This window comes from Mesoplodon bidens (assembly GCF_964165515.1).
Source record: "Mesoplodon bidens genome assembly, chromosome: 19".
In the NCBI taxonomy this organism is placed as follows: Eukaryota; Metazoa; Chordata; class Mammalia; order Artiodactyla; family Ziphiidae; genus Mesoplodon; species Mesoplodon bidens.
This window is the reverse complement of record NC_138179.1, coordinates 8,940,962-8,966,790: the sequence shown is the minus strand read 5'-3', so window position 1 is coordinate 8,966,790 and position 25,829 is coordinate 8,940,962. Positions and strand designations below refer to the sequence as shown.

Sequence of the window (25,829 nt, the reverse complement as noted above, 5' to 3'; positions counted from 1 at the left end):
GTAGCTATTACATCAGCATCACCTTCATTTTTTTTTTTCTTGATGGAAGTACCTATTTTTAATGGTTGTATATTATTCCATTATATGGATGTATCATAATTCATTTAATCTGACCCTTATTGAAGGAAATTTGAGTTATTTGGCATTGTAAACAAAGATGCAAGGGACTTCCCTGGTGGCGCAGTGGTTAAGACTCTGCGCTCCCAGTGCAGGGGGCCCGGGTTGGATCCCTGGTCAGGGAACTAGATCCCACATGCATGCCGCAACTGAGGAGCCCACCTGCCACAACTAAGGAGCCAGCAAGCCGCAACTATAGGAGCCTGTGAGCTGCAACTAAGACCCAGTGCAACCAAATTAATTAATTAATTAATTAATTTTTTAAAAGGATCCAATAAATGCTGTGTGTGTGTGTAGAATGAAGTTTTCAGGTTTTCTTTTTTTTTTTTTTTTTCTATTTTTTTTTTATTCTTGGCTGCACTGGGTCCTCGCTGCTACACACGGGCTTTCTCTAGTTGCGGCGAGCAGGGACCACTCTTCGTTGCAGTGCGTGGGTTTCTCATTGTGGTGGCTTCTTTTGTTGTGGAGCACGGGCTCCAGGCACACGGGCTTCAGTAGTTGTGGCTCGTGGGCTCAGTAGTTGTGGCTCGCAGGCTCCAGGGCACAGGCTCAGCAGTTCTGGCGCACGGGCCTAGCCGCTCCTCAGCATGTGGGATCTTCCCGGACCAGGGCTCAAACCGGTGTCCCCTGCATGGCAGGCGAATTCCTAACCACTGCGCCACCAGGGAAGCCCTCAGGTTTTCTCTTTTGGTTTTTTTTTGCGGTATGTGGGCCTCTCACTGTTGTGTCCTTTCCTGTTGCGGAGCACAGGCTCCAGACGCGCAGGCTCAGCGGCCGTGGCTCACGGGCCTAGCCGCTCCGTGGCATGTGGGATCTTCTCGGACCGGGGCATGAACCCGCGTCCCCTGCATCGGCAGGCAGACTCTCAACCACTGCGCCACCAGGGAAGCCCCAGGTTTTTTTTTTAAGATTGACATTATCCTACCATTATCTTTTACAATTTGAGGTGCTTTATTGACTTACATACTCCCACTTACCTCCTAGGTATCGCATCACGATTGGCAATAAAACCTGTGTTTTTGAGAAGGAAAATGACCCTTCAGTGATGCGCTCACCTTCTGCTGGGAAGTTAATCCAGTACATTGTGGAGGATGGAGGCCATGTGTTCGCTGGCCAGTGCTATGCTGAGATCGAGGTCAGGGTGGTGATTGGGCTTCCGGGCCATGGGAGGGAAGGTGGGACAAGAGTTGGCTGGGATTGACTAGGCCTCAAGAGTAACAGAAAGGAAATAGAAAATAGAAAGGGGAAGTATCAGTGGCTGTCATTAATCCCTAAAGCTAAGTCCTAAGAGATTTTATTTTTCACTGTAGGTCATGAAGATGGTAATGACCTTAACAGCTGCAGAGTCTGGCTGTATCCATTATGTCAAGCGGCCTGGAGCAGCTCTTGACCCAGGCTGTGTAATAGCCAAAATGCAGCTGGACAACCCCAGCAAGGTCCAGCAGGTGAGTAGGAAGATACTTTTAATATTGCTCTCCAAGAGCTGATTACATGGTAACAGTAGTTTGGAAAGGCAAGTGATTTCAGTCCTTGGTTTTCCAGTTTTTCCTTAAGCTTTTTAGCCCGATCTTATGGCTTGTATGTGTGCCTTTGGTATTATGGAACTAGAATTTGTAAGAGTTATTATGATACTAAGATTCCGTGATCTTCCTTATGATGCTTCCTCCGTTGCCTTCTCTCTTTGTAACTGGGTATGGTGAAGAGGAGTCTTGATTTTGCATGATGAATCTAAGTTGCAGTGGTGTGTTTGTACCCTGAATAGAAGGTAGTGGATGACTTGATCTCTCATTGGGATTGACAGGCTGAGCTTCACACAGGCAGTCTGCCACGGATCCAGAGCACAGCACTCAGAGGCGAGAAGCTCCATCGAGTATTCCACTATGTCCTGGATAATTTGGTCAACGTGATGAATGGATACTGCCTTCCAGATCCTTTCTTTAGCAGCAGGGTATGAATCACTTTTCTTGGGGAGGTGGTGTGGGGGAAGGCGTATACATAATAGGGTACCTGTTCTCTAAGATAGTTTAAAAGTCACGTAAGGATTTTTTTTTTTTTAAGAGGGAGAAAAAGAAAGCTGTTTGATCCAAAACTCTCCCACCATTAGCTGTGGAATTTGAAGTCTTTAAGTCCTTGCTTCTTATCTCTGTTATTGACTTCGCATTTAATTGGAATTTAAACCAGAGAATAAAGACCATGTTAGGTGCTTATATTGCAATTTCAAAGTAAGTACAGGCAGACCTCGGAGATATTGTGGGTTTGGTTCCAGACCACCGCAATAAAACATGTATTACAAGAAAGCAAGTCACATGAAATTTTTGGCTTCCCAGTGCATAGAAAAGTTATGTTTACACTATACTGTAGTCTATTAAGTGTGCAATAGCATTATGTCTAAAAACATGTACATGCCTAAATTAAAAAATGCTCTGTTGCTAATAAATGTTAACCATCATCTGAGCCTTCATTGAGTTGTAATCTTTTTGCTGGTGGAGGGTTTGAAGCAGTGCAAGAATTACTAAAATGTGACACAGAGACATGAAGTGAGCAAATGCTGTTGGGAAAATGGTGCTCAACACAGGGTTTTACAAATTGAAATTTGTAAAAAATGCAATATTTGCGAAGTGCAATAAAGCAACGCACAGTAAAGCACAGTACGCCTGTACTATATGGTAGTGAATTCAGATATATTGTTTTATTTGGGGGATTGTGTTAATTTTGTCTGGTTCCTATTTTATTATTTCCTTTTTCTCAGGTGAAAGACTGGGTTGAACGGTTGATGAAGACCCTCAGAGATCCCTCCTTGCCTCTCCTAGAACTGCAGGATATCATGACCAGTGTCTCTGGTCGTATCCCCCTCAATGTGGAGAAGTCTATCAAGAAGGAAATGGCTCAGTATGCTAGCAACATCACATCAGTCCTCTGTCAGTTTCCCAGCCAGCAGGTATTTATAGGGTAACACTGTCATTTTCTACTGGCTGCCCATGCTAGAGTTCATGTTGTAGGATTCCTTCCTGTTTGGATCCTCCTTACTGTCTGGATGTTGTGCTTTTGAAGTTTTAAGCATTGTGCCCTTTACAAAACTGCTTCATGATACAAGCCCAATAAGGTAAGTACTGTGTGTGAAATGTAAAGTATCTGTGGTTAAGAGGAAAGCATATTGGCCATGTATCCCATAGAGTTTTGTTCTTGGGGCTGTGCCTTAATTAGAAGTATTTTTGTGAATTTAGAGTAGGAGGATATTTGTAGTTCTATCATCAGAGGCTTCCTTACTATCTCAGCAGCATACTTATTACCCTTTGCTTTCTTATTTATCATGAATGAGCCCCTAAACTATACCAGGTAACTTGCAGCTACTCTCAACATGTGAAAGATAGAAAGTGTCATGTTAAAATTAAGAATAGGGCTTCCCTGGTGGCGCAGTGGTTGAGAGTCCGCCTGCCGATGCAGGGGACACGGGTTCGTGCCCCGGTCTGGGAAGATCCCACATGCCGCAGAGCGGCTAGGCCCGTGAGCCATGGCTGCTGAGCCTGCGCGTCCGGAGCCTGTGCTCCGCAACGGGAGAGGCCACAGCAGTGAGAGGCCCGCCTACCGCAAAAAAAAAAAAAAAAAAAAAAAAAAAAAAAAAATTAAGAAGATTCCTAGTGTTGATGCTATGCAGGCTAATGCTTTGGGTCCCTTTACAGGGCTGGGCTTCATTTTTTTTCCTTTTCTTATACTTTAGATTGCCAACATCCTAGATAGCCACGCAGCTACATTGAACCGGAAATCTGAACGGGAAGTCTTCTTCATGAACACTCAGAGCATTGTCCAGCTGGTGCAGAGGTAGTTACATGGAACTCCAGATTCCCAGACCTGCGCATCCCCATACCTTCCCTTCTTCTAAGTAGTCACAAAGAGGTTTACTTCAGGTTTGACTTAGAGAAATTAAAAAGCACCTCTATCTTAGAAAATATGTTATATCTACTAAATATCTTAGAATCGTGAGCTAGCTCCCATACTCAGTGTTTCTGATGACTTTATTCTGCATCTTTCTGTCAATTATTAAGGCACAGCAATCTCATCGTTTTCTTTTTCCTTGCAATTTCCATGAAACTCCTAATTTTTCTTCTGGCATAGGGCCCCATTTGACATTTATTCTCCTTAGCTTATGGACTCAGCTGTTGGATTAAAGGAACCTTCAGAGGACATTTTCAACTTTAAGATATTCATAAACTTTTCAGATACCCCTTAACCACTTCAAGGGTGTGGTGATCGTTTCAACTTAGCAATGGGGACTGAACCAGGGTGTTGGTAGGTGGGGCTATCAAGTGTTTTTTGGTTTTGTTTTGCACTCTTTTTTTCTTGATTCCTTTATAAGAAAAAAGAAATCTTGTCTGTAGCCATATTTCTTTTAGACTTGAATTTAAATTGATCTGGTTAGTTGATTCTAGGCTGTCTCCTGTCCTGTCCTGTATTAGAAGGAAAGCAGTTCGGTAGAAAGTCTAGTAAATCTGGGCTCTGGGTTTATTATGTAATAGTCTGTTATTTAACAGTGTTAGCCTGTCAGGATTTTCAGTGGGGACCTTTTTCTGTTTGCCCAGGTACCGCAGTGGTATCCGAGGCCACATGAAGGCTGTGGTGATGGACCTGCTGCGGCAGTACCTGCGAGTAGAGACGCAATTCCAGAATGGTAAGTTCCTTCCTGAGGACTCTGTATCTGGGAACAATTCCCTCGAGGACTGAGCAACAGCTGAGCCAGTCCATCCTGTCACTAACACTTGACATTAACAAACTCTTCCTCCTTTCACCAGTCCCTTAAAAATTAAACCTCTATATCTCACTAGCACCAAAGAAAGAACAACAACAAAACACAGCTTGATGAGATTGTGAATCCAGTGTGCTTCTGGGAGAGGGCTGAGAAAATTTTTCTAGCAGAAGATTGGCATCTTCTTGACCTTGTACAGTGAGAGCTGGTTGAGTCACGACCAGGCTGAAATTGAGAAACCCTATCCAGAGAGCTTGCCTCTCAGCAGCTAATCCATGGATTGAACCACAGGCCTCTGAAAAAGGCTCAGATTTTCCAGTGCTTTTCAGTGTATCAGTTAGGTGGAATTTATCCCTGGCTTTCTCTGTAGAGCTTTACTAAATGATGTACAAAGTCTCTAAAACACCCTGGCTGATTTTAAAGCTACATACTGCTGATACTGCTTTCTGCCACAAGATGGCAGTGAAACACCACAGAATTTGAAAGATTACCTAATATTTTCTTCTATCAGTCTTGCTCCCTTTTCCAGTCCTTAAAGGATGACTCTCCCACTCATGACAAGGAGAAATACTCAAGTAAATATTGCAAACTAAATGCAGCAATGTGTGAAATAATAGATCACAACGAAGTTGGCTTTATCCCACTGGTGCAAGCTTGATTCATGTTTGAAAAACCGATTAATGTCATTTATCATGTAATAGACTAAAACAGGAAAAAACATGGCCATCATCTTAAGATATGGATGATAAAAGTATCTGACAAAATTTAATATGCATTCATGATAAATTCTTAGTCAACTAAGAATGAAATGGAACTTTTTATCATGTAACGTTCTCCTACAAAAAAATCTATAGGATGCATCATACTTAGTGGTAAGATGTTGAAAGCATTCTCTTTAGGATTAGGAATAAGACAACAACACATACTATCATTACTGCTATTCAGCATCATACTAGATATCCCAGCCAGTGCAGTAAGACAAGAAAAATAATGAAAAGGTATGAGGATTAGAAAGGAGTAAGGAAGTAAATCAGCCACTATTAGATAGGATATGAGGTCTACCTAGAAAGCCTCAAAAAATCCACATATTTATTATTAGAATTATTTAAAATCTAACAAAGTTGCTGGATACAAAAGTCAATTTACAAAATTCAAATTTTATAGTGGAACAATCATGTAGAAGAGCAGTTTGGAAAAATATTCCATGTAAAATAGCAACACAAAATATGAAATTCTAAGGAGTAAGTCTAACAAAAAATGTGCAGCCTCTTTTGGAGAAAATTATAATCAGTAAAAATAATAAAGAAGATCTAAATAAATATCATGGCCTTAGGTTGGAATATATATTTGCAAAGTGTTGATTCTCCCTGAATTCATCTGTAGATTCATTGACATTCTGATAAAAATCTTACTAGTGTATTTTTGTGGAATTTGTCAAGCTAATTCTATAATTTACATGAAAGGAAAGGTAACCAAGATTCTTCTAAAGAAATACACTGTGGAGGTATTTGCCCAGTTAAATATCAAATTTTAATATAAAGCCATATTAATGAAGAGATTGTGATATTGGTGTAGGGGCAGATTAATAGAACAATGGAACACTGGTTCTGTTAACCCAGAAGCAGATGCAAGCATAGGTGAAAACTTACTTTACAGCAGAGCAGGTATTGTAAATCATGAGGAAAGGATAGACTTTTCAATAAATGATGCTGGGACAAAGGATTATTCATTTGCCAAAAAAAAATGATCCCTAACCTAGACGATACACACAAAAATCAATTCCAGATGAATTGAAAACTTAAACATATACTAAAGAGGCAAAGCTACTAAATTTTTAGGAGGATATCCTTATGACCTCAGGGCAGAGAAGATTTTGTCATATAAGACCAGTAAGTACAGGGATTTCCCTGGTGGTCCAGTGGCTAAGACTCCACACCCCCAATGCAGGGGGCCCGGGTTCCATCCCTGGTCAGGGAACTAGATCCCGAATGCTGCAACCAAGATCCTGCATGCTGGTAACGAAGATCCCACGTGCTGCAACTAAGACCGGGTGCAGCCAAATAAATAAATAAATATATTTTTTTAATTACTGGTAACTTAAAAAAAAAAATGACCAGCAAGTACAGACTATAAAGGAAAAGGATAAGTAATTTGACCTCACGTAAGAACTTTTGTTAGTGAAAAGCTACCATAAAAAGACTGAAACTACAAGCCACAATGTGGAAGAAAATATTTACAAATCATGACAATTAAGAAAGGATTAGTATCTGTAATCTATAGAGCACTGCTTTGAATCAATAAGTAAAAGACAACCTAATAGAAAAATGGGCAAAAGATATAAAAAGATAATTCACCAAAGAGGAAGCATAAATAATCCACAAACGCATGAAAAGATGTTCAGTCTTATTACTAATTAGAGAAATGTGAACCAAAACCCCAGTAAGATTGGCACATCATCTTCCACCACTTCTGTAAGCAGAAATGCAAATTGGTACAACCACTTTGGAAAACAGTTTGTCAGTACCTAATGGAGTTCAACTTATTTATACTTTTCAACCTAGCAATTTCACTTTTCGATGATATACTCTAGAGAAACTTTTACACATGTTTATTAAGGACACATATACAGTACTGTTTGTGGCAGTGTTATTCATGAATAGCAAAAAAGACTGGAAACAACCCAAATATACACAAGTAGAATAGATAATTGAATTTTAGTATATTCCTGCAATGGATTACTCTTCAGCAGTGAAAACAGATGAACCAAGGTACACACATGAACAGAAGATGAATCTCAAAAACATAATGGTGAGGGAAAGAAACAAGTTACAGAATGATCCATACACAATGATTCCATTGTTATCAAGTTGAAAACAGGAAAAATGAAACTATGTATACATTTGTGATAAATGTAAAGAGGAGCAGAAGAATGATTAACATAAAATTCAGCTTAGTGGTTGATTTTGAGGAGGAGCACATTGGATCCTTCAAAGATACTAAAAATGTTCTGTTAAGATAGATGGTAGTTACTTGGGTGTTTATTTATTCTTTGGTATGTATACTTCACAATAAAAAGTTTTTAGAAAGAGGCACTTGGTATCATTGCTTTCTTTCTGCTGAGTGTCTCCACTGCCTCTCCTTGGGTAAATATTCTTTTTATTTCCCCCAGTTCTAGTAATTTCTGTTACCAAGATATATTTCTGTTGTCACTTCAAAGCTAAGTTTTGGTCAGGAGAAATATGAATTTATATAGGACAACCAATTTTTAAACAGCTTCCATTTTGTTCTAAATGGGTCTTTTATGACATTAGCAGCTCTCTAAATATTGTAGCCCACTGTTTTTCAAATATATTTAGTTTTATTTTGAAAAGAAATCTTATGTCAATCTCTAATATTTAAAATAGATAAAAGCAGAGTTGCCTTGGTTGATTGTATTCAGTATCTGAGGAATCCATGGTAATGCAGTTTGAATGCCACTGTTTTGGTTTGTAACCTAACCTGCAGGCTGAAGTAAGGTGATAATCCTTTACTATTTTCATAGAATTCTGACCCTTGAGACTATTCAAACATTAATTCTGCTTTGCTTGGAAATTTAATTCTGAGGTAAGCTGTTTTTAAAGAACTGAGTATTACTTGTATCCCATGGTAGATATCACTACAGTATACCTGAAGCTTATGCTTCTGTTGCAAAACATAGCTCTGCTAGGCAGAACTAACCTGCCCCTGGTGGCCTTGTGAAAGGCCAATGAAAATATACACAGCTGTACTCTCCCTACAGACCTTTTGACTTCATGCAAGGTTCTCCCTGATCTATGCCTTAGTTTGGATTTGGAATTTCTAGGCATTGCTTAGCTGCTTTATGGACTTCTGGGGGAAAATGTTGGTTCCAGAGGTAGCAGCCATCCTTCTTGTGGACATTGATAAGTTTGGTGTTTTATTTTTGAGCTAAAACTGTTCCTCCTAGTTAGGGTGAAACATTTTCAGTAAGTCAGACATGGAGCCAGAATCTCTAGCTGGGGTTTAATGGTATTGACATTTGTTTTTAAGCAGCCGAACCCTCTCTTGTAAGGAAATCATTCCAGGAAGCTAAATGAGAGAGTTTAGAGTCAGGGTAGGGGGTTGGGGTTATCCCCAACTCCTCAGTAAGATGCACCCTTCCCCGATCTGTCAAAATTTTTTTTAATGAAAATAAACCTTAGAGAGGTAAAGTGACTTGCCCAGGAGCATACAGTAAATTGGTAACAGAGCTAGGCTTTGAGCCCAGGTCTTATACCGGATTGCCTGACTCCTAGCCTCGGGTCGCTTTTGCTAAACAACACTGCGACTTCTATACATATCCATCTAAGAAAATTCTTATGGTATTTCTTCTCACTTCTTATCAGTTTTCTAAGTAGAGACAGTAGAAAACACACAAGTAGCATGTAAACGTGAACACTCATACGTGGGTGAGGATCACTTCCTTTTGCTGCTTACAGGTCACTATGACAAATGCGTGTTCGCCCTTCGGGAGGAGAACAAGAGTGACATGAACACGGTACTGAACTACATCTTCTCTCACGCTCAAGTCACCAAGAAGAATCTTCTGGTCACAATGCTTATTGTGAGTACCATTTTTCAGAACCTGTAAAGATGGTTGATGATATGAAAAAAGCATTTCTCCTTGTGACAGCTGTGGTCAGAGGAGAAGCTCCTGCCTTCTGTGATTGTGGGATGAGTGGGGCTTGGGTTGTAGATTAACAATGTCTCCTACCTGTCTTTGTCCTTGACCTTAAGGAACCTGCTCCAGTCAGAAAAGGACTGTTCTGCCAATTGTGCATATAATCTTACATGGGAACTCAAATCTCTTCGCTCTGCTTAGAGATGCCCCATGCTTCCTTTTTCCTCTTGTCACTAGTGACGGTAGCTTTAATATTTAGTCTTATCCAGCCAGTGTATACTTTTCTGTTACAACGCTTGTTTGTTCCATGAATGTTCTCACATCCAAAACTGAATAACAAAAAAGTAACTGTTAGAAATGTAATACTGTTCCTCCCCCACCAAAGAAATTTAAATGTACTCCTCATCTTCTGTGGTCCCTTTCTGTTTTATTGACATGGACATCTAAGCTCGGATTATTGTATTGGTAGTAGCTTTTGTCCCTATAACCTAGTAATTTGAGAATTAGTAGAAAGAGGGAAGGAGAGGTGAGACTAGTAAACGCGAATAGGACTGATGTACATGTGACCAGTGGGTAGAATTTTTGTGGACTTAAGGATTTTTAAAGATGATTTGTAAGTTCTCTACTGCTCGGTTTTTCAGGTTGAGTTAATTCTAGGAATCAGAGAACAATAGGACTATTCTTAGAGCCCCTCTACCCCATGAGCAATTAATTGCCTTGCTGCTGCATGTTTGTGTTTTTTGGAGACTATAGTACCTTTTTGCTCCTGTGCTTTTCTTCCTTGTCCCTTTGTGGAATTGGCATTCTCGGTACCTTAATTCCCTCATTTCTTCTTGGAGGAAAAAAAGACTATAAATCTTCACTGCTATTTTTTATTTCATGGTTCGGAATGAAGGGAAACTATCTACCTCACATCTCTGGTTAACAACAGTGCCACTCACTCAGTTATCTGCCTAGCTGGCTAACTCTCGAGGATATAACATTTTTTAGAATAGCCACTTAAAAAAATACGTAATCACAGGGAGAGTTCATTGCCTTTGCTACCCTAGAATGGCTAGATGGTGGGGAAACCAGAAAATGCATTTGAAAGGAAAAAACAATAACAGCGCAATGTAATATTTCAACTTCTCCAAGTGATAGGTTTCGGCAAAGAAGTGATATTTATCTCTGGCAACCTGCTGATTTTCTTTTTCTCAATCAGAAAAGGGAAGAAATCTCTGACTAATTAGATTTTTTTCCTTAAATTTTAATAAAAGGATTGCTAATTCTCATTTGGATAAAACCAAGACTTTCTGGCAGAGAAAGGTAGTGATGAGGGTGTGGAAGAATTTGTCAGTTTGGACCTAAAATGGAGTAAAATCTGCCTTTTTAGGAAGCTAGTTATGGTGAGTTTTCATTTTATTATGATTACCTTTTTAAGGACTTAACGGTTTTTATGCACTAAAAATAGACCAAAGTCCAGAATCCTTGGAGCTGCAGAAGAGTAATGATCGTCCAAGACTGTCGCTGGGTTTCTTAAATTCTAATTTGTAAGATATAGGGGCCCGGCTCGCTCCTTTTGCGGAGTGATTGTAAGTAACGCTTGCCTTAAGAATCTCATTATTGGAACACGGAGCCATATTTCCTCTGAGAATTCTGGAGTAGCTTTGAGCTGGGGCTGTTCATTTCTCAAGTAATCACGCTGGTGTGATGGAGAGAGAAAATGGCAGCTGTTCGGAGCTCAGGCCTTCAATTTTCTTCAGAGTCCAGTCACTCAAGTGTGTAATTACACGGGGGTGCTGCAGGGGCGTTGGGCCCTGTCAGGGAACTGGTTTGAGGCTTTGCTTTCTGCTTTTGCCAGTCAGGACAGGCGTACGCCAATGGGACTCTGACTTGCTGCTGTTCTTATTTTTCCCCACCTTGTCATCCCGATTACTTCTTACCTGCATGGATAGTAGCCAAACTTTCTTTCCCAACAGGCTGAGCTCTTTGGAGAAAAGAGCTGTTTGTTAATGTTTGGGTTTAGATGAATAGGACGGGGAGGGATAGGGAGAGAGGGAAGGAGGGAGGAGGGAGGGGAAGGGGAGGGACGAGGGGGAGTAGAGAGAGGAGGAGGAGGAGGAGGAAGGTTGAAGATGTGAACCAGAAAGATGGATTTGTCCTTTTCTTTATTTTGGCATTTCACATTTATCTTTAAAGAACAAAGGAAAACTTCGTAAACATCTCTAGGCTTTTATATCATTAAATTGCATTTGAAATATCAGTTATTTTGCCCTCATCTCAGAGATTTGGAAATCAAGAAGTTAACTGCTCTGCTTGAGCTGAGGGCCAGCTAGCAGTGACTTAGGGAGCAGGAGCGAAGGCTGGAAAAGCGCTCCGTTCCGATCTGCCTTCTTTGGCAGCGGTCAGGCCCTCCACCCCACATCTGCATTAATGGTGGTAGCTGGGAAAAGCCATTTTAGTTGTTTGGATTTGTCTTTCTGTAGGTCTCACTCTCTTTTATGGATAACAACTGGATATGGTAGCATTCGATTCCCCCAGCTGTGTTCTCTGCTGGTTCCCCTTTCTTTGCTTACCTTGGCTTCCTGATCAGTGTTATGTGCCCAGCATTCCAATCTCTGCCTTCTAGAAGTGGGACTGTTGATGGTGTGCTTTGCTGAACTAGATGATGATTTCTGGGGCTTTGGAACCTAGGGGGAGGGAATCAAGAAAATCAGGCTTCTGTGAATCAGTGTTGCAGGATGTGGGCTGCTCCGAGGAAGCCTTCCTCCCCTCTGGGTGTTAGCATAACTTGCCTACTGGTAACTTGCCTCATAGACTCTCTAGCAAATTTCTTCTAATCTTTTGCTGTATCTGGAGAGCAAAATATCAAGTAAAATGTTAAAGTCCTGTCACGTTTTCTCTATTTGGAGGAACATTCTGCCACATTGAAAACAAAGCCAGTAAGTTTATTTTTTGAAAGTTCTTCTTATTTCTTTTTTTTTTTTTTTTTTTTTTTTTTTTTTGCGGTACGCGGGCCTCTCACTGTTGTGGCCTTTATTTCTTAATTTTATAGGAAAAAGCTTAGAACATTGTTTAAATTTACTTAAGAGATATTTAAGGGACTCTTTAACCAAATTGAGCAATTTTGTATCAATAAAAAGTATCAACATCCTCACAGCTGTCTAGATGGCAAAGTATGTATCCTATAGCCACCTTGATTCTGAGTGGTCTTCCCCTCACTACTTCTATCTTATTTCTGGTGTGGTCCGCACGAATGTAGTATAATCCATGCTTCCTTAGGAGTAATGCCATGCCTGTGAGCCTCTGATTTGGTTCAGACAGGGAACATTTAAAATGCCTATCAGGGCCTTCCCTGGTGGTTCAGTGGTTAAGAATCCGCCTGCCAGTGCAGGGGACATGGGTTCTAGCCCTGGTCCGGGAAGATCCTACATGCTGTGGAGCAACTAAGCCCATATGCCACAACTACTGAGCTCGCGTGCCACAACTACTGAAGGCTGCGTGCCTAGAGCCCATGCTCCGCAACAAGAGAAGCCACCGCAGTGAGAGGCTGGCGCACCGCAACAAAGAGTAACCCCACTTGCTGCAACTAGAGAAAGCCCGCACACAGCAATGAAGACCTAGCACAGCCAAAAATAAATAAACAAATAAATAAATTAATTAATTAAATGCCTATCAGCCTCCTTCCTTTTTCCTCCCGACATAACTGCAAATAATTTCGTTCAACGTGTAAATAATGGAGAAAAGTCCCAGTAAACCCAGGTTTACTGAATAAGGGTTATATTAACATTTCTTGTTTAATCTGTCTCACAACATCCTTGGAAGGTCAGAAATTCTAGCTGTGACTGGAAGAAGCTTCCAGTCCATTTTTGATATTGGGATTGGTGCCTCATCCAGCTGAACAGTAGTTAATGTCTTGAGAATATTACCCATTACATCACATCTTTTCATTTTGAATTGCCTTCAAATCTTAGGATGCTAAGATCAAGTTGGCTATATTGGGCTCTCCTGGCAGTCAGCTACATAACTTTGGCTACGGTTTTGACACTGAAGCTTGCTTGTTATATTTCTGCAAATCTGAACTATTCCTTGTGGTTAACCACCATCTAGTTTAAGAATGAAAACAAGAAATAACTGTGTGGTACCAATCTTAACCATTATTGAATAATTTTCACTTTGGCTTGCAGATTTATGCAGGTAATCCCCAAATCAGGAGGTAGACTCATTAAATGAACCTGCCTCTATACACTGAGGAAACATAGGCTGACACCATCACCATATAATGTTACTGTTACAAAATGTTCACCAGAGTTAGATGGTGATGTTGGGCTGTCCAGTTGCCCAAAGGACATCTGTCTCTAGGCCAGAGGGCTGTAAACTTCCTCTTGGATGCTTGTATCTTAGGGTGGGTGGTTCTGATGAATGGAATCGTCTTCCATCCCTGGTGGTTTCTTTCACAGCTTGAACACTGTGTTCAGGTCAAGGACAGGAGAGGGTTGAGAAGGTTACACTACACACAGTTTTCTGTTGCACATCTTTTCCGAAGTACTAATGATGACAACAGAGAAAATAATATTTGAATGGGGAATTTCCAAGTCAGGATAATTCAATGGAAGTAGTGGTTTATTCATACTGTGTTTGATATTTCACATGCCAAAAAGGTCAGGTTTCTGTACTTTATCACAAGGAGTCCAGGAGGATTATCAGTTGGTGATTGTGAATGAATAATTACTTCCCTATTATTTTTTCTAGTCTTCATAGTTCACTTTTCTTACAGAGAAGAAGCTTCTCTACTGCCTTTCTCACTCCCTCTCTCTCATAACGGAGAGATGAAATGAAAACGTTTTTTTTTTAAAGTAGTTGTGTGCGTGTGTTTTAGTTAGAATGTGATCTGTAGTTAGACAAGATGGTAACTCCATTTAAAAAAATTTATCTATTTATTTATTTATTTATTTTAATTTAATCTCAAAAGGTAAACCTGGGTTTCCTTTCAAGGGAAACCAGTCCATATCACATCTGATATAGGTTGGGTAGGTGGCTAGTGTTCTTATTTTGTTGTGTTGGCTTTTGCTGTTAATGTTGAGACTTCAGTCTATTTGCAGAACAGCTGAGTTCTATTACCCAGGCCATCTCTTAGGTTTTTGAACCTCTCAATGGGTCCATTCTGGTGACTGAAGTAAGTATCTCAGAAAAGAGTATATTTTCTCTATTAGGAACATTAGGTAAAGAGGGATTTAGGTAGGAAAAGCTTATCATGGTTTCCCTACCCACTGTTACCTACCTATTCTTTCCTTCCACCTTGTTACGGCCTTGTTGCTGGTGATTTGATTTGATTTATATATATATATATATATATATATATATATATATATATATATATCATCCCATTTCTTTTCTTTTTTTTAAACTATATTTATTTTTGGCTGCATTGGATCTTTGTTGCTGCACGCTGGCTTTTCTCTAGTTGTGGCGAGCAGGGGCTACTCTTCGTTGTGGTGCGCTGCTGGTGACTTTATTAAAATTCTGTTTTGCTCTTAAGTTCTCAATAAAAGATGAGACTTGGTTGCATTTTCTCCCTCCTCTTTGCTTTTTCCCCGGGATGGGAGGAATAGGTCCTTCAGTCTGTGACTACGTGCTCAGGTGAGCCCTGGATTTATAATCACTTTCTTCTTCCACTCAGATGAGTGAGTCCCCTGCGTTAAACAGGTGAAAACAATACTTGCACTTCCTTAACTATAAATACCATCATGTGGTTTACGACTCTGGAGCACACCTCTGGTTGTGGATTGGGGAACCAGAAAGTATTTCCTGCTTTAAAATGTTTGAGAAGCTGTCTTTCCAGCATACCAGTGTTGAGTACTCCAAAACTGTTCACCCTGTGATGTGGAAGGTGGTAGGGGGTTGTAGAAAAAGCGTTTGGGGAAATGTATATTTGCCCCCAAAGCCAAAAGGCCCACCCTTCTATTTGTGCTGCGCTGGTAAAGGACTGTACGGAGTATCCCTGAGATGGGGGAGGGTTAAAGATGAGATGGAGATTCTTCAAGAAAAAAGCTGATAATCCAGGAAGGAGAAAGATTAAAAGGCAGCAACAGGAAGCCTTTTGAGATCTGGTTGTCTTTCATGTCCGATTCAATAGTTGGGTGGGGGAGAATAAAAATTCACTAAAATATAAAGGCAGTTATTTCAAACTCCAAGTCGAGGGAACTATGTGATGTGGTATTAAGAACTACTATTACAGCTAGCTCTGTAAATTTCAAAAAGGACATTTATAAAAGTGCATCTGCAGTTTTTTCAGCTTAGATGAGAATTACATGGGTAATGGATGAATTTAGGGAATAAACTGATACTGCCCTGGAGAAGAAATATTTTTCCCAAAATATGAGTTTTTTTTCTTAAAATTTTTTAATTTTTTGGAGACAGAGGACCCAAGTCTGAATTACACCATGGATTGTATAGTAGGAGCTTGGTTTTTCCCTCTAATCCATCTAAGGATTCACCATGTTTAGGTGTCATGGAATGATTCTTGGTACAGCAAGAGGATAAATGATTTGGGGTATAGAATTGTCAGAATATGAGATGGTGTTTTTATTTAGCGTGTGTTTATAAATGAATAATTTGTGCTTATGTTTCTGTTTTGCACCCTCCTGGGATGCTGAACAGTTGGTTTGTGGAATGAAAACCACCAGGAGTGTTTCCTTTTGCCTTATTCTGCCTTCTTTCCAAAAGTGGGAGAGGGAACAGGAAAGCTTTTAGTCCCTATATTATTTAAAACCTCTTAAAATTTTGAGACATCCTTTGTTATTTCTTAGCGAGAATCCCTTGACCCCTTTTAATGGTCTCTAATGATTGCTATTGCATGTTTAAAGTCTAGTGTTGATTTATAAAGAAATACATTAGGAATTTAGAATCTGAATGGCTGAGGAGTTTGGGCTTCTCCTTGGCAGCAGCTTCCTCTGGGATCGCCAGGGAAGTACCCCTCTGGGATCTCTTTACCACACTGTTTAGGATAAAGGTAACAGGACATTTGCATCTTAGTAATCTAGCTGTTTACTTTGTTTTTATTCCCTTTTCCCATTTCAAAGTTCTCTCCACCTCAGTTCTTTTTAACATGGATATGTATGTTCTTTGTCACATTAACAATTAGGATCAGTTGTGTGGCCGGGACCCCACTCTCACTGACGAGCTGCTGAATATCCTCACGGAGCTAACTCAACTCAGTAAGACCACCAACGCTAAGGTGGCGCTCCGAGCACGCCAGGTAAGGACGTGTGTTGGCTGTCCGGAGGGAGGAATGGTTTTCATAGACTGGGCAGTCCTAGATGCAATGAGCTCTTCCTCCAGCACCTTCCAAAAGTCATGCAATTTCCCATGTATGTCTCATTGCCCTCAGAACAAACATTCTCACGTGGTATATGTTTTTTAAAGAGAAAGGAAAAGATTAACGTTAAGTTTCTTTAAAACAGGAGCCCTCTAGAGGCTAACACAACATTGTAAAGCAACTATACTCCAATAAAAATTAATTAAAAAAATAGAAGCCCTCTCCCCATTATAAAATCCTGTTATTATTCCCTACCCTTCCTAGTAAACTAGGGTCACGTGGAGGAAAGGAGACTGAGGGAAAGCAATAGGTTTAATATTTCTTACTTTCCAAAGGGAGCTTAGAAGCAGGTGAAAACTTTTAAGTGTATAGGAAAAAATCAAGTGTGGAAAGCAAGAAGATAATGAAATGAATCTTAGGTGCTAGCAATCAGCACAACCCCAGAGCAGCCGAGTTTCACCCTGTAGTCTTCATTTCCATTCCAAAAGGTTTCAGCGGGGAAGCCAGGAGTTGGCACTCCCTTTGTGTTCCAGCGCATGGGCATCGACAAGGAAGCAGCATTTGAAGCTGTTCGGTGACCTTCTGCTTTCTCTACAATTGTATCCATGTCACTGAATTACTCCAAGTTATTGAACCTCTCAGTGACCTGCTGAGGGTATTCAGGTCATACCGTGTCCCTGTTTGTTTGTGACACTGCTTTCACTCTCTCTGCCCGTCCCATGCACTGGTGTTACATCTTGACACCTCCTCCTTGGGACTGAGTACCTGGGGTTGTCAGAGCAGCTTTTCCTAGTCTTTCGCCTTCAGAGTTGCAAAAGGCTAGCTCTGCTACACCTCCCTTCCCCACAGCTGTTCCCTGCCAGACCTGATTCCCCATTAACAGCTAGTCATGCAGTCCCCAGGACTGGCAGCTCTGCAATGGTAAATCACATGCACTGATGGAACTTGACTGAAGCTGTTTTTTCTCCCTCCCCCTCCCTCTGCCCCCACGGGAAATCGCTCACAAGCAAATCATGGTGAGAGTCAACTGAGATGCAGTATTTGGTGGCCTTGGCTTTATGTTACAGGACCCAGAAGTTGTTTTACTTGGTCTCTGTTTTATCTTTGATGCCTGCACTTACAGATTTATATTTATTGCTTTTGTATCAGAGCTGCCTAATAGGAGCCTAGAATAATCACTCCCTCAGGAACTTACGCCTCTTATTTTGCTCTCACTCTAGGTTCTTATTGCCTCCCATTTGCCATCATATGAGCTTCGCCATAACCAAGTAGAGTCTATCTTCCTATCAGCTATTGACATGTACGGACATCAGTTTTGCATTGAGAACCTGCAGGTATACATTATAGCCCTTTCCTGCCACTCTGCACTCTTGTCCCCTTTACTGCCAAGCATAGTTTAAGTAATCAGTCAGTCAATTTTGATTTTCTGTGTAGTGAAGTTTCATACCTTGAATTTCTCAAATGATTTATACTTATGTGTTTTTTCTGCATACAATGCTGTTAGAATTGTGGCTTAGCTTAAAAGTTGAGTAGGCCTGCCTTGATAGGAGCGTCCTAATGAAGTCTTCACCTCTTGTGCTTTTATCCAGAAGGTGTTCTAGGACAGAATGAAGTGGCAGCGTGGGTTGATTTCTGATATTTGAATCAGATGTATAAACAGGTAGTTAGTCTTCTACAGGCAAAGCTACTTAAATAATCATTCAATTTTATTTTAATGCTTACTATTAAGCTTCATACAGAGCCAATTTTATAAAAGAATATTGGCTAATTTTACTGCTAATTCAAAGAACCTTGACTATTATTTTTAAAACAAAACCATTTTGTCAGGAATGACTTTCTATTTTTCTACTTGGAAATAATGATAATATTATTAGACCGAGCCAAGGGAATCTTCAGGGTTTCTATCAGATTTCGTTCTGGGGAAACTAAAGAGGGGGGAAGGATGTTTTTGCTTATTTGGTTCATAGTTGAAATAGAGGGTTCAAAAATCTATGGCTGGGCTTCCCTGGTGGCGCAGTGGTTGAGAATCTGCCTGCCAATGCAGGGGGCACGGGTTCGAGCCCTGGTCTGGGAAGATCCCACATGCCACGGAGCAACTAGCCCCGTGAGCCACAACTACTGAGCTTGCGCATCTGGAGCCTGTGCTCCACAACAAGAGAGGCCGTGACAGTGAGAGGCCCGTGCACCGCGATGAAGAGTGGCCCCCACTCGCTGCAACTAGAGAAAGCCCTCGCACAGAAACGAAGACCGAACACAGCCAAAAATAAATAAATAAATAAAATTAAAAAAAAAAAAAAAAAAAAAATCTATGGCTTACCATAGTGGAGTAGTGAGACAATATATTAAAAGTTAAGTACAGATATGTGTCAGAAAGGATAATAATAGCCATAAACACTTACATTAGCATATAATTAAGGCACCGTTAATGCATTAGTCTAAGAATTTTACGTACATTAACTCTTCAACAGCCCTGTGAGGACAGGTCTTCTTATTTTCCCCACTTTGTAGCTGAGGAAGCTGAGGCAGAGAGAAGGTAAGATCATACATGACCTTCATAGACCAAATTCTTAAGTTTCACTAAATGCTTCAAATGCTACATATTGTCCATTGGAATTGTCCTCTTATGGGTGTAATGGTTTAAGCTCGTCTTTGTACCTTCCAGAAACTCATCTTGTCCGAAACATCAATTTTCGACGTTCTACCAAACTTCTTCTATCACAGCAACCAGGTCGTGAGGATGGCAGCTCTGGAGGTAGGTTCTCATGGTAACGTGACATGACCTTTTTCTCAGTTTCTGGCTGACTCCTTTTGTCCATTTGGCTATTGTTATCAGTCCTTTTTCTTTGGCCTTAACGTTGGTTCTCAAGAGTAGAGAACCTTCCTCTTTTCCTCTGAAACAAATGGTCTTGCTTTTACCCAAGTGTGTCAACTCAACTAATCACCAGTTTCTGGGCTCCACTCACAGGGAAAATAGCTGCTAGCATTTTTCAATTCTACGTACCAGGTATTTGAATTCTTCCATTTCATAATGATTAGGATTCCTTGTTAACACAATAAGTGAAAAAATATGTGGCTGATCAGAACAGTACCATTTTGTGATTTGGGCCAGATAAAATGGATTTTAGTTATATTCTGAATTGTCAAGCAGTTCTTATGAACTATTTTGGCATGAGAAGGAAAGTAATAACATTTAATGAACTGGGTTTTAGGTGCTTTATTTTTCTCATTGAATCCTATAATTACTTCATAAAGTAGAAGAAAGTGAGCCTCTGAGAGGTTAAGTGACTTGCCCAAATTCACATGGATAGTAAGTGGAAGAGTTTGCATTTGAACCCAGGTCAATCTGACTCATGACTTTTCTGTTTCCACTACAGTACGCTACCTCATTAAGCACAAAAATTGCAGGCCCCAAATACTGCTGTAAAGTTGCCAAGTAGATGTTTTTTTTGAAGATGAGGAAAAGGAGTGTCTTCAATGATTTTATGTGATATGATACCACTACAGTCCTTTGCGAGCTCTTTTGGGTTACTTTTTATTTGTATTCTGTGGGGAGACTGTAATGTATGCTGCTCAGTAAATATCAAAATTTGAAAATATCTAAGTGTTCTACAGTGCTTTTATGCCATTTAATGCAAAGTCTCCTGACGTACCTCACAGGCTGATGTGTCTCATTTTATGTGCATGGCAAATTAGCTGTGAAGTACATGAGGTTGGACTGACGGGTTTTCCTGAGACATAGCCTGTTGCTGTTTCTCTGAGTCAAGTTAGTGTATTTGGGATATTGCATGTCAACTTACGCCTTCCTGATTTTGCCTAGGGTTTGGGGGATATAAACACTGTAAAATCAGTTTGGGCCAGTGGGAAAACAAAACAAAGATACAAGATAGTGAAAGAGTTAGACTGTACTTCAATTGTTTCTGTCTTCTATCTTCACTCCTCAGGTGGCCCAGAATCAGCACCTCTTATTTTTCTCCCTGTTTGCTTTTATTTTTAATTAATTAATTTATTTATTTATTTATGGCTGTGTTGGGTCTTTGTTGCTGTGTGCGGGCATTGAGTGGGGCTACTCTTCGCTGTCGTGCGCCGGCTTCTTATTGTGGTGGCTTCTCCTGTTGCAGAGCACAGGCTTCAGTAGTTGTGGCTCGTGGGCTCTAGAGCGCAGGCTCAGTAGTTGTGGCGCACGGGTTAGTTGCTCCGCGGCATGTGGGATCTTCCTGGACCAGGGCTTGAACCCATGTGTCCTGCATTGGCAGGCGGATTCTTAACCACTGCGCCACCAGGGACGTCCCTCTCCCTGTTTGCTTTTATTTGCTGTTGAAATCATCATGTGTAATGAATTAATAGTCATGGTTCTATATACTCTTGTGCTAACTGATCAAACCTTCTCTCAAGTTTAGGTCAGTGTGAAGGGTTTATAGCACACCTAGAGGTGTCCAGCAGAGGAAGGCTAGCTTTGTTTCCATTTATAGTCATGGGTATAGTTTTAAGACTCCAGCTTTATTAATTAAAGCAAGGTATGTATGTACAGGGCTTTGGGACTTGTCACCACAGACCACCTTCTTCTGCATCAGACACCTCTTTTCAAGACTGTCTTTTTCCTGGGCTAACCATCTCTTAGTTTCTGTTTTTGAAGTGTATTCACTGAGGATTACTTTTTAACCAGGTGTATGTTCGAAGGGCTTATATTGCCTATGAACTTAACAGTGTACAACACCGCCAGCTTAAGGACAACACCTGCGTGGTGGAATTCCAGTTCATGCTGCCCACATCTCATCCAAACAGGTGAGTTTGAGCTGGTGTGTGCACCTGAGCCAACCAGAGCTCTATCAGGAGAGTTAAAGGGAGGGTGAGGGTGGGGGTGGGTAATGTGTGTGACCATTCTGTATGGTTTTTTAAGCTAGAAATGTAGAGCAGAAAATGAACATGTTTAAACCATGAGAAGAAGAGCCTCTTGGTATCCATTTCTTTTTTAATTTTTTTGATCTTTGATCTGGAGAGATAAAGTATGGTCTAATTAAGAGAAGTTTAGGATTACTCCATTCATTTTCTTTTTTTAGAAATTTATTTATTTATGGCTGTGTTGGGTCTTCATTGCGGTGCGCGGGCTTCTCATTGCAGTGGCTTCTCTTGCTCTGGAGCATGGGCTCTAGGTGCATGGGCTTCAGTAGTTGTGGCACACAGGCTCAGTAGTTGTGGCGCACGGGCTTAGTTGCTCTGCAGCATGTGGGATCTTCCCGGACTAGGGATTGAACCTGTGTCCCCTGCACTGGCAGGCGGATTCTTAACCACTGCGCCACCAGGGAAGTCCCTCCATTCATTTTTACTGATACTTGTATTCTGTCACTGAGGAGGCATAGTTCTTTCTTTTTTAAGTTGGAAAGAATTTACTGGCATTTTACTTGCTGGAATTTTGCCAGAAAATCACTTTTTTTTTTTAGCAGTTTAAATCAATGGAATATAAGCATATTTTGGGTGGAGTGCTTTTCTTTTCTATATGTTTGCTGTAGGTTAAGGTTATACCTGAGTCAGTTTCAGTATCTCCCTAAAAACAGACACATGAAGTTAGCAGTTGAAACTCAGTTTTTAAAAATCACACTTCAGAAAGCAAACGTAAATTCAAGTAAATTAATTAAGCCATGTTAATTCCACTAATTCTCCCTTCCTAAGCCCTTTAAAAAAATACAAACGTACATATGTAAATTTGTTTCCAGTTCCAACAATAATACCAAAGTATTGCTTTGGTTTTAAGACAAAAATACTGTCTTGTAATCTCATTTATTTTTAAAGTATTCTGAGGCAGTGAAAACTTAGGAATTTCACCCACACATATGTTCGTCTCCTCCCGTATTTTCATTCTTTTCAGTAATACCACAGGAAATACAAATAACCACAGCCAGTCTTAAGCTGCCCCCTCCATTTCTGCTTTATGGCCTTTGGTTCTTCACTTTTTATTTCAAAGTACTATGTCTTTGGGGATCCTTAGTTATAGACAACAGAAATGGTTTTGTTCCAAATTGCCACTTCACCCAAAGCAATAGAAACTCTTCCTAGAGACAAAGAAGTGTGTGCTGAGATTTGCAGCCACTGGATGCCACTGTTGATCCAGGAGAGGTCAGCAGATGTGCAGTAGCATCTTCAGAAAAAGTACTTGTCTTCTTTGTCTGAGAAGGTCCTTTCACTTCTCTACCTCGAAAATACCTTATGGCTGGCAGAGAAAAGCATATATCCTTGATTTAGCAAGCATCTCTCGGTACATTTTTGCCTCCATGGATTTCAGAATCTCATTTTCTAGAAACGAATGGCTGTCCTTCAGCGAGCAGCGAGGTACTCATGGCACACGTGGGCTCGGTGCTCAGGCTTCTTTCTTTTCCTGCGGTCCTTGAATAATTGTAGGGAACTACATGCTAAACTTAATGCTCTTTGTAATTCTCGGAACATTCTCCTTTTCTTCCTGCTTTCTACTACCTCATTCCTTTGGGCAATGATTTGTAGTCAGGCCACAGAGCTGCTTGTGATTTCCTTCCTTCCCTCATTGCTCCCCTTGCCTTTCTGAATTGCTCTCCCTGTCCTACTTTTAAATTTGAGGATCTGTGTCCAGTTTGGTGAGGGAAAGTCGATTGGAAAATGAGAGACATGCTTCTTAACTGTTTGTTAAGAAATCTTATTCACCTTTCCATCTCAAGGGTGTGAACCTTGGTTATTGCTGATATGGTTTCAAAACTTGTATACGTGTCCCTCCCAACAACTGAGGTGTGCACATTCCTCTGGATAAAGACCAGACCTGAACAGAACAGTAATCCTGTCATCTTTCTAAAGTCTTCCTTGGTTCTGTGTATACAGAATTATAAACTGCTGGAGTATTATTATTATTGATGTAGATGTAAAGATGAAGATAGGGAAAATAAAGGAGGAAAGAGAAAATAATCTTTGTGGAAACCAGAAAACCATTAAAATTGCTTTAACGCTTTTTAGGTCTAAAATCCTTTTGTTAGTTTAGGAATAGAAGATGTATTGTCAGATTTAATTACAGAATGCTGTATTTAATTTTAGAGCATGGCTTATTCAGTTATTATAGATTTGCAACTTGAATTTAGTTTTGTAAGATTTTATATTTTCTTATAAATGTTTTTGTTATAATTTGGAGTTATGACCTTATCCTGACACCAGTTGGTGTACTGCAATTCAATTCTGACACTTACCACCTGGCGTTAGATCAGATGCCACTAGTTAAGGGCTCAGTTCTTCACAAAACTACCTCTACTTCGGATGTGGCCACAAGTTGGGTTCCCAGGCCACCCACACTTCTGACCAACTGGCTACAAATTTGGGGGTTCCCATGACCCCTTCAGGTTCAATAATTCACTAGAACAACTTAACAGAACTCAGCAAAACACTATACTTACGATCACAGTTTTTTAAATAAAAGATACTGATCAGGACCAGACAAGAGATACATAGAGTAAGGTCTGGGGGGGTGGGTCCTGAACACAGAGTTCTTTCACTGTGGAATCAGGGTACCTCATCCTCCCGGCATATCAATGTGTTCACCAACCAAGAAGTTCCATTGAGCTTCAGTGTCCAGAGTTTCTATCAGGGTTTCATTACAATGTCACGATTGATTGACTCATTGGCCATGTGATTAAACTCACTCTCCAGCTTGTCTTCCCTCCCCAGAGGTCCAGCTGACCCTCTAATCACATGGTTGGTCTTCCTAGTGAGTAGCCCCTACCCTGAGTTATCTCTTCACATAAACTCAGGTGTGATCCAAGGGGCTCATGAATAATGAAGGCACTTCTATTACTTGAGAAATTCCAAGGATTTAGAGTCTCTCTCCCAGGAACCAGGGACAAAAGCCAAATTCTTTATTACATCATAGGCCTGCAACCCTTACAGAAGAATTCTAGGGTATCTTAGTTTTAGCTAGTTTTGAGTCAAGTTCCAACTTTTTTTCTAACCTCAGTACTTTTGTTCTTTTCTGTTCTTACTGTTTTGAACAAGCAGCCCATAAGCATTATTGTTTCTAATTCTACAGAAATAAATTACAGGAGACTGTCTACCAGTGTTTATTCCACTCTCAGTTCCTGTAAGGCTCAAGGACACAGTTATGTCCACTAACCTCTAGATCAGTGATTCTCAGAATTATCTGCAAAGTATTTTAAAAATACCCATATGGGTTCCTGGCTCTTAAGATTCTGATTAATTCTGAACCAGAGTCCAGGGGACCACTTTTTTTTTTTTTTTTTTTTTGCGGTACGCGGGCCTCTCACTGTTGTGGCCTCTCCCGTTGTGGAGCACAGGCTCCAGATGCACAGTCTCAGCGGCCATGGCTCATGGGCCCAACCGCTCCGCGGCATGTGGGATCTTCCCGTACCGGGGCACGAACCCGTGTCCCCTGCATCGGCAGGTGGACGGACTCTCAACCACTGTGCCACCAGGGAAGCCCCAGGGGACCACTTTTTGAAAAAGCTTCTCTGATAATTCTGTTGACCATCTACAATTGAGAATCACTACTACTAGACCAGCACTGTCCAATAGAAATATAATGCAAGCCACATATGTAATTTAAAATATTCTAATGACCATATTTAATAAGAAACAGACAGAATTACTTTTAATAACATTTTATTTAACCCACTGTATCCAAAATACCTTTTTTTTTTTCTTTTTGGCTGTGCTGCATGGCAGGTGGGATCATAGTTCCCCAACCAGGGATCGAACTCCCACCCCCTGCACTGGAAGCATGGAGTCCTAACCACTGGACTGCCAGGGAAGTCCCTCAAAATACCATTTTAATATGTAATAAAAAGTTATTAATCAGATATTTTCCATTCTTTTGACAAAGTCTTTGAAATTTAGAGTGTATTCTCTACTTCCAGCATGTTTCAATGCAGGCTAGCCATATTTCCAGCACTTCCTAGCCACATGGACAGCTCAACTGTAGACCAAGAATTAATTAGGACAATCACACTGAGTCCTCTTTGTTTATGTTAATGGAGTATCCCTAGGAGAGATTTTTT

General features: G+C 40.6%; 1 protein-coding gene across 3 annotated transcripts in view; it reads left to right on the top strand.

The window, feature by feature from the left end:
• The window catches only part of ACACA (acetyl-CoA carboxylase alpha), a 235,849-nt gene that overhangs the window by 89,128 nt on the left and 120,892 nt on the right, over positions 1 to 25,829 (top strand). For all 3 annotated transcript variants that reach the window (XM_081219599.1, XM_081219598.1, XM_081219597.1), the window contains exons 19-29: positions 1,102 to 1,252; positions 1,428 to 1,562; positions 1,919 to 2,065; positions 2,867 to 3,055; positions 3,836 to 3,936; positions 4,695 to 4,783; positions 9,334 to 9,458; positions 16,639 to 16,752; positions 18,033 to 18,146; positions 19,475 to 19,564; positions 21,476 to 21,594. In XM_081219599.1, the coding sequence (XP_081075725.1) occupies positions 1,102 to 1,252; positions 1,428 to 1,562; positions 1,919 to 2,065; positions 2,867 to 3,055; positions 3,836 to 3,936; positions 4,695 to 4,783; positions 9,334 to 9,458; positions 16,639 to 16,752; positions 18,033 to 18,146; positions 19,475 to 19,564; positions 21,476 to 21,594 (1,374 nt within the window). The remainder of the gene's footprint in view (positions 1 to 1,101; positions 1,253 to 1,427; positions 1,563 to 1,918; positions 2,066 to 2,866; positions 3,056 to 3,835; positions 3,937 to 4,694; positions 4,784 to 9,333; positions 9,459 to 16,638; positions 16,753 to 18,032; positions 18,147 to 19,474; positions 19,565 to 21,475; positions 21,595 to 25,829) is intronic.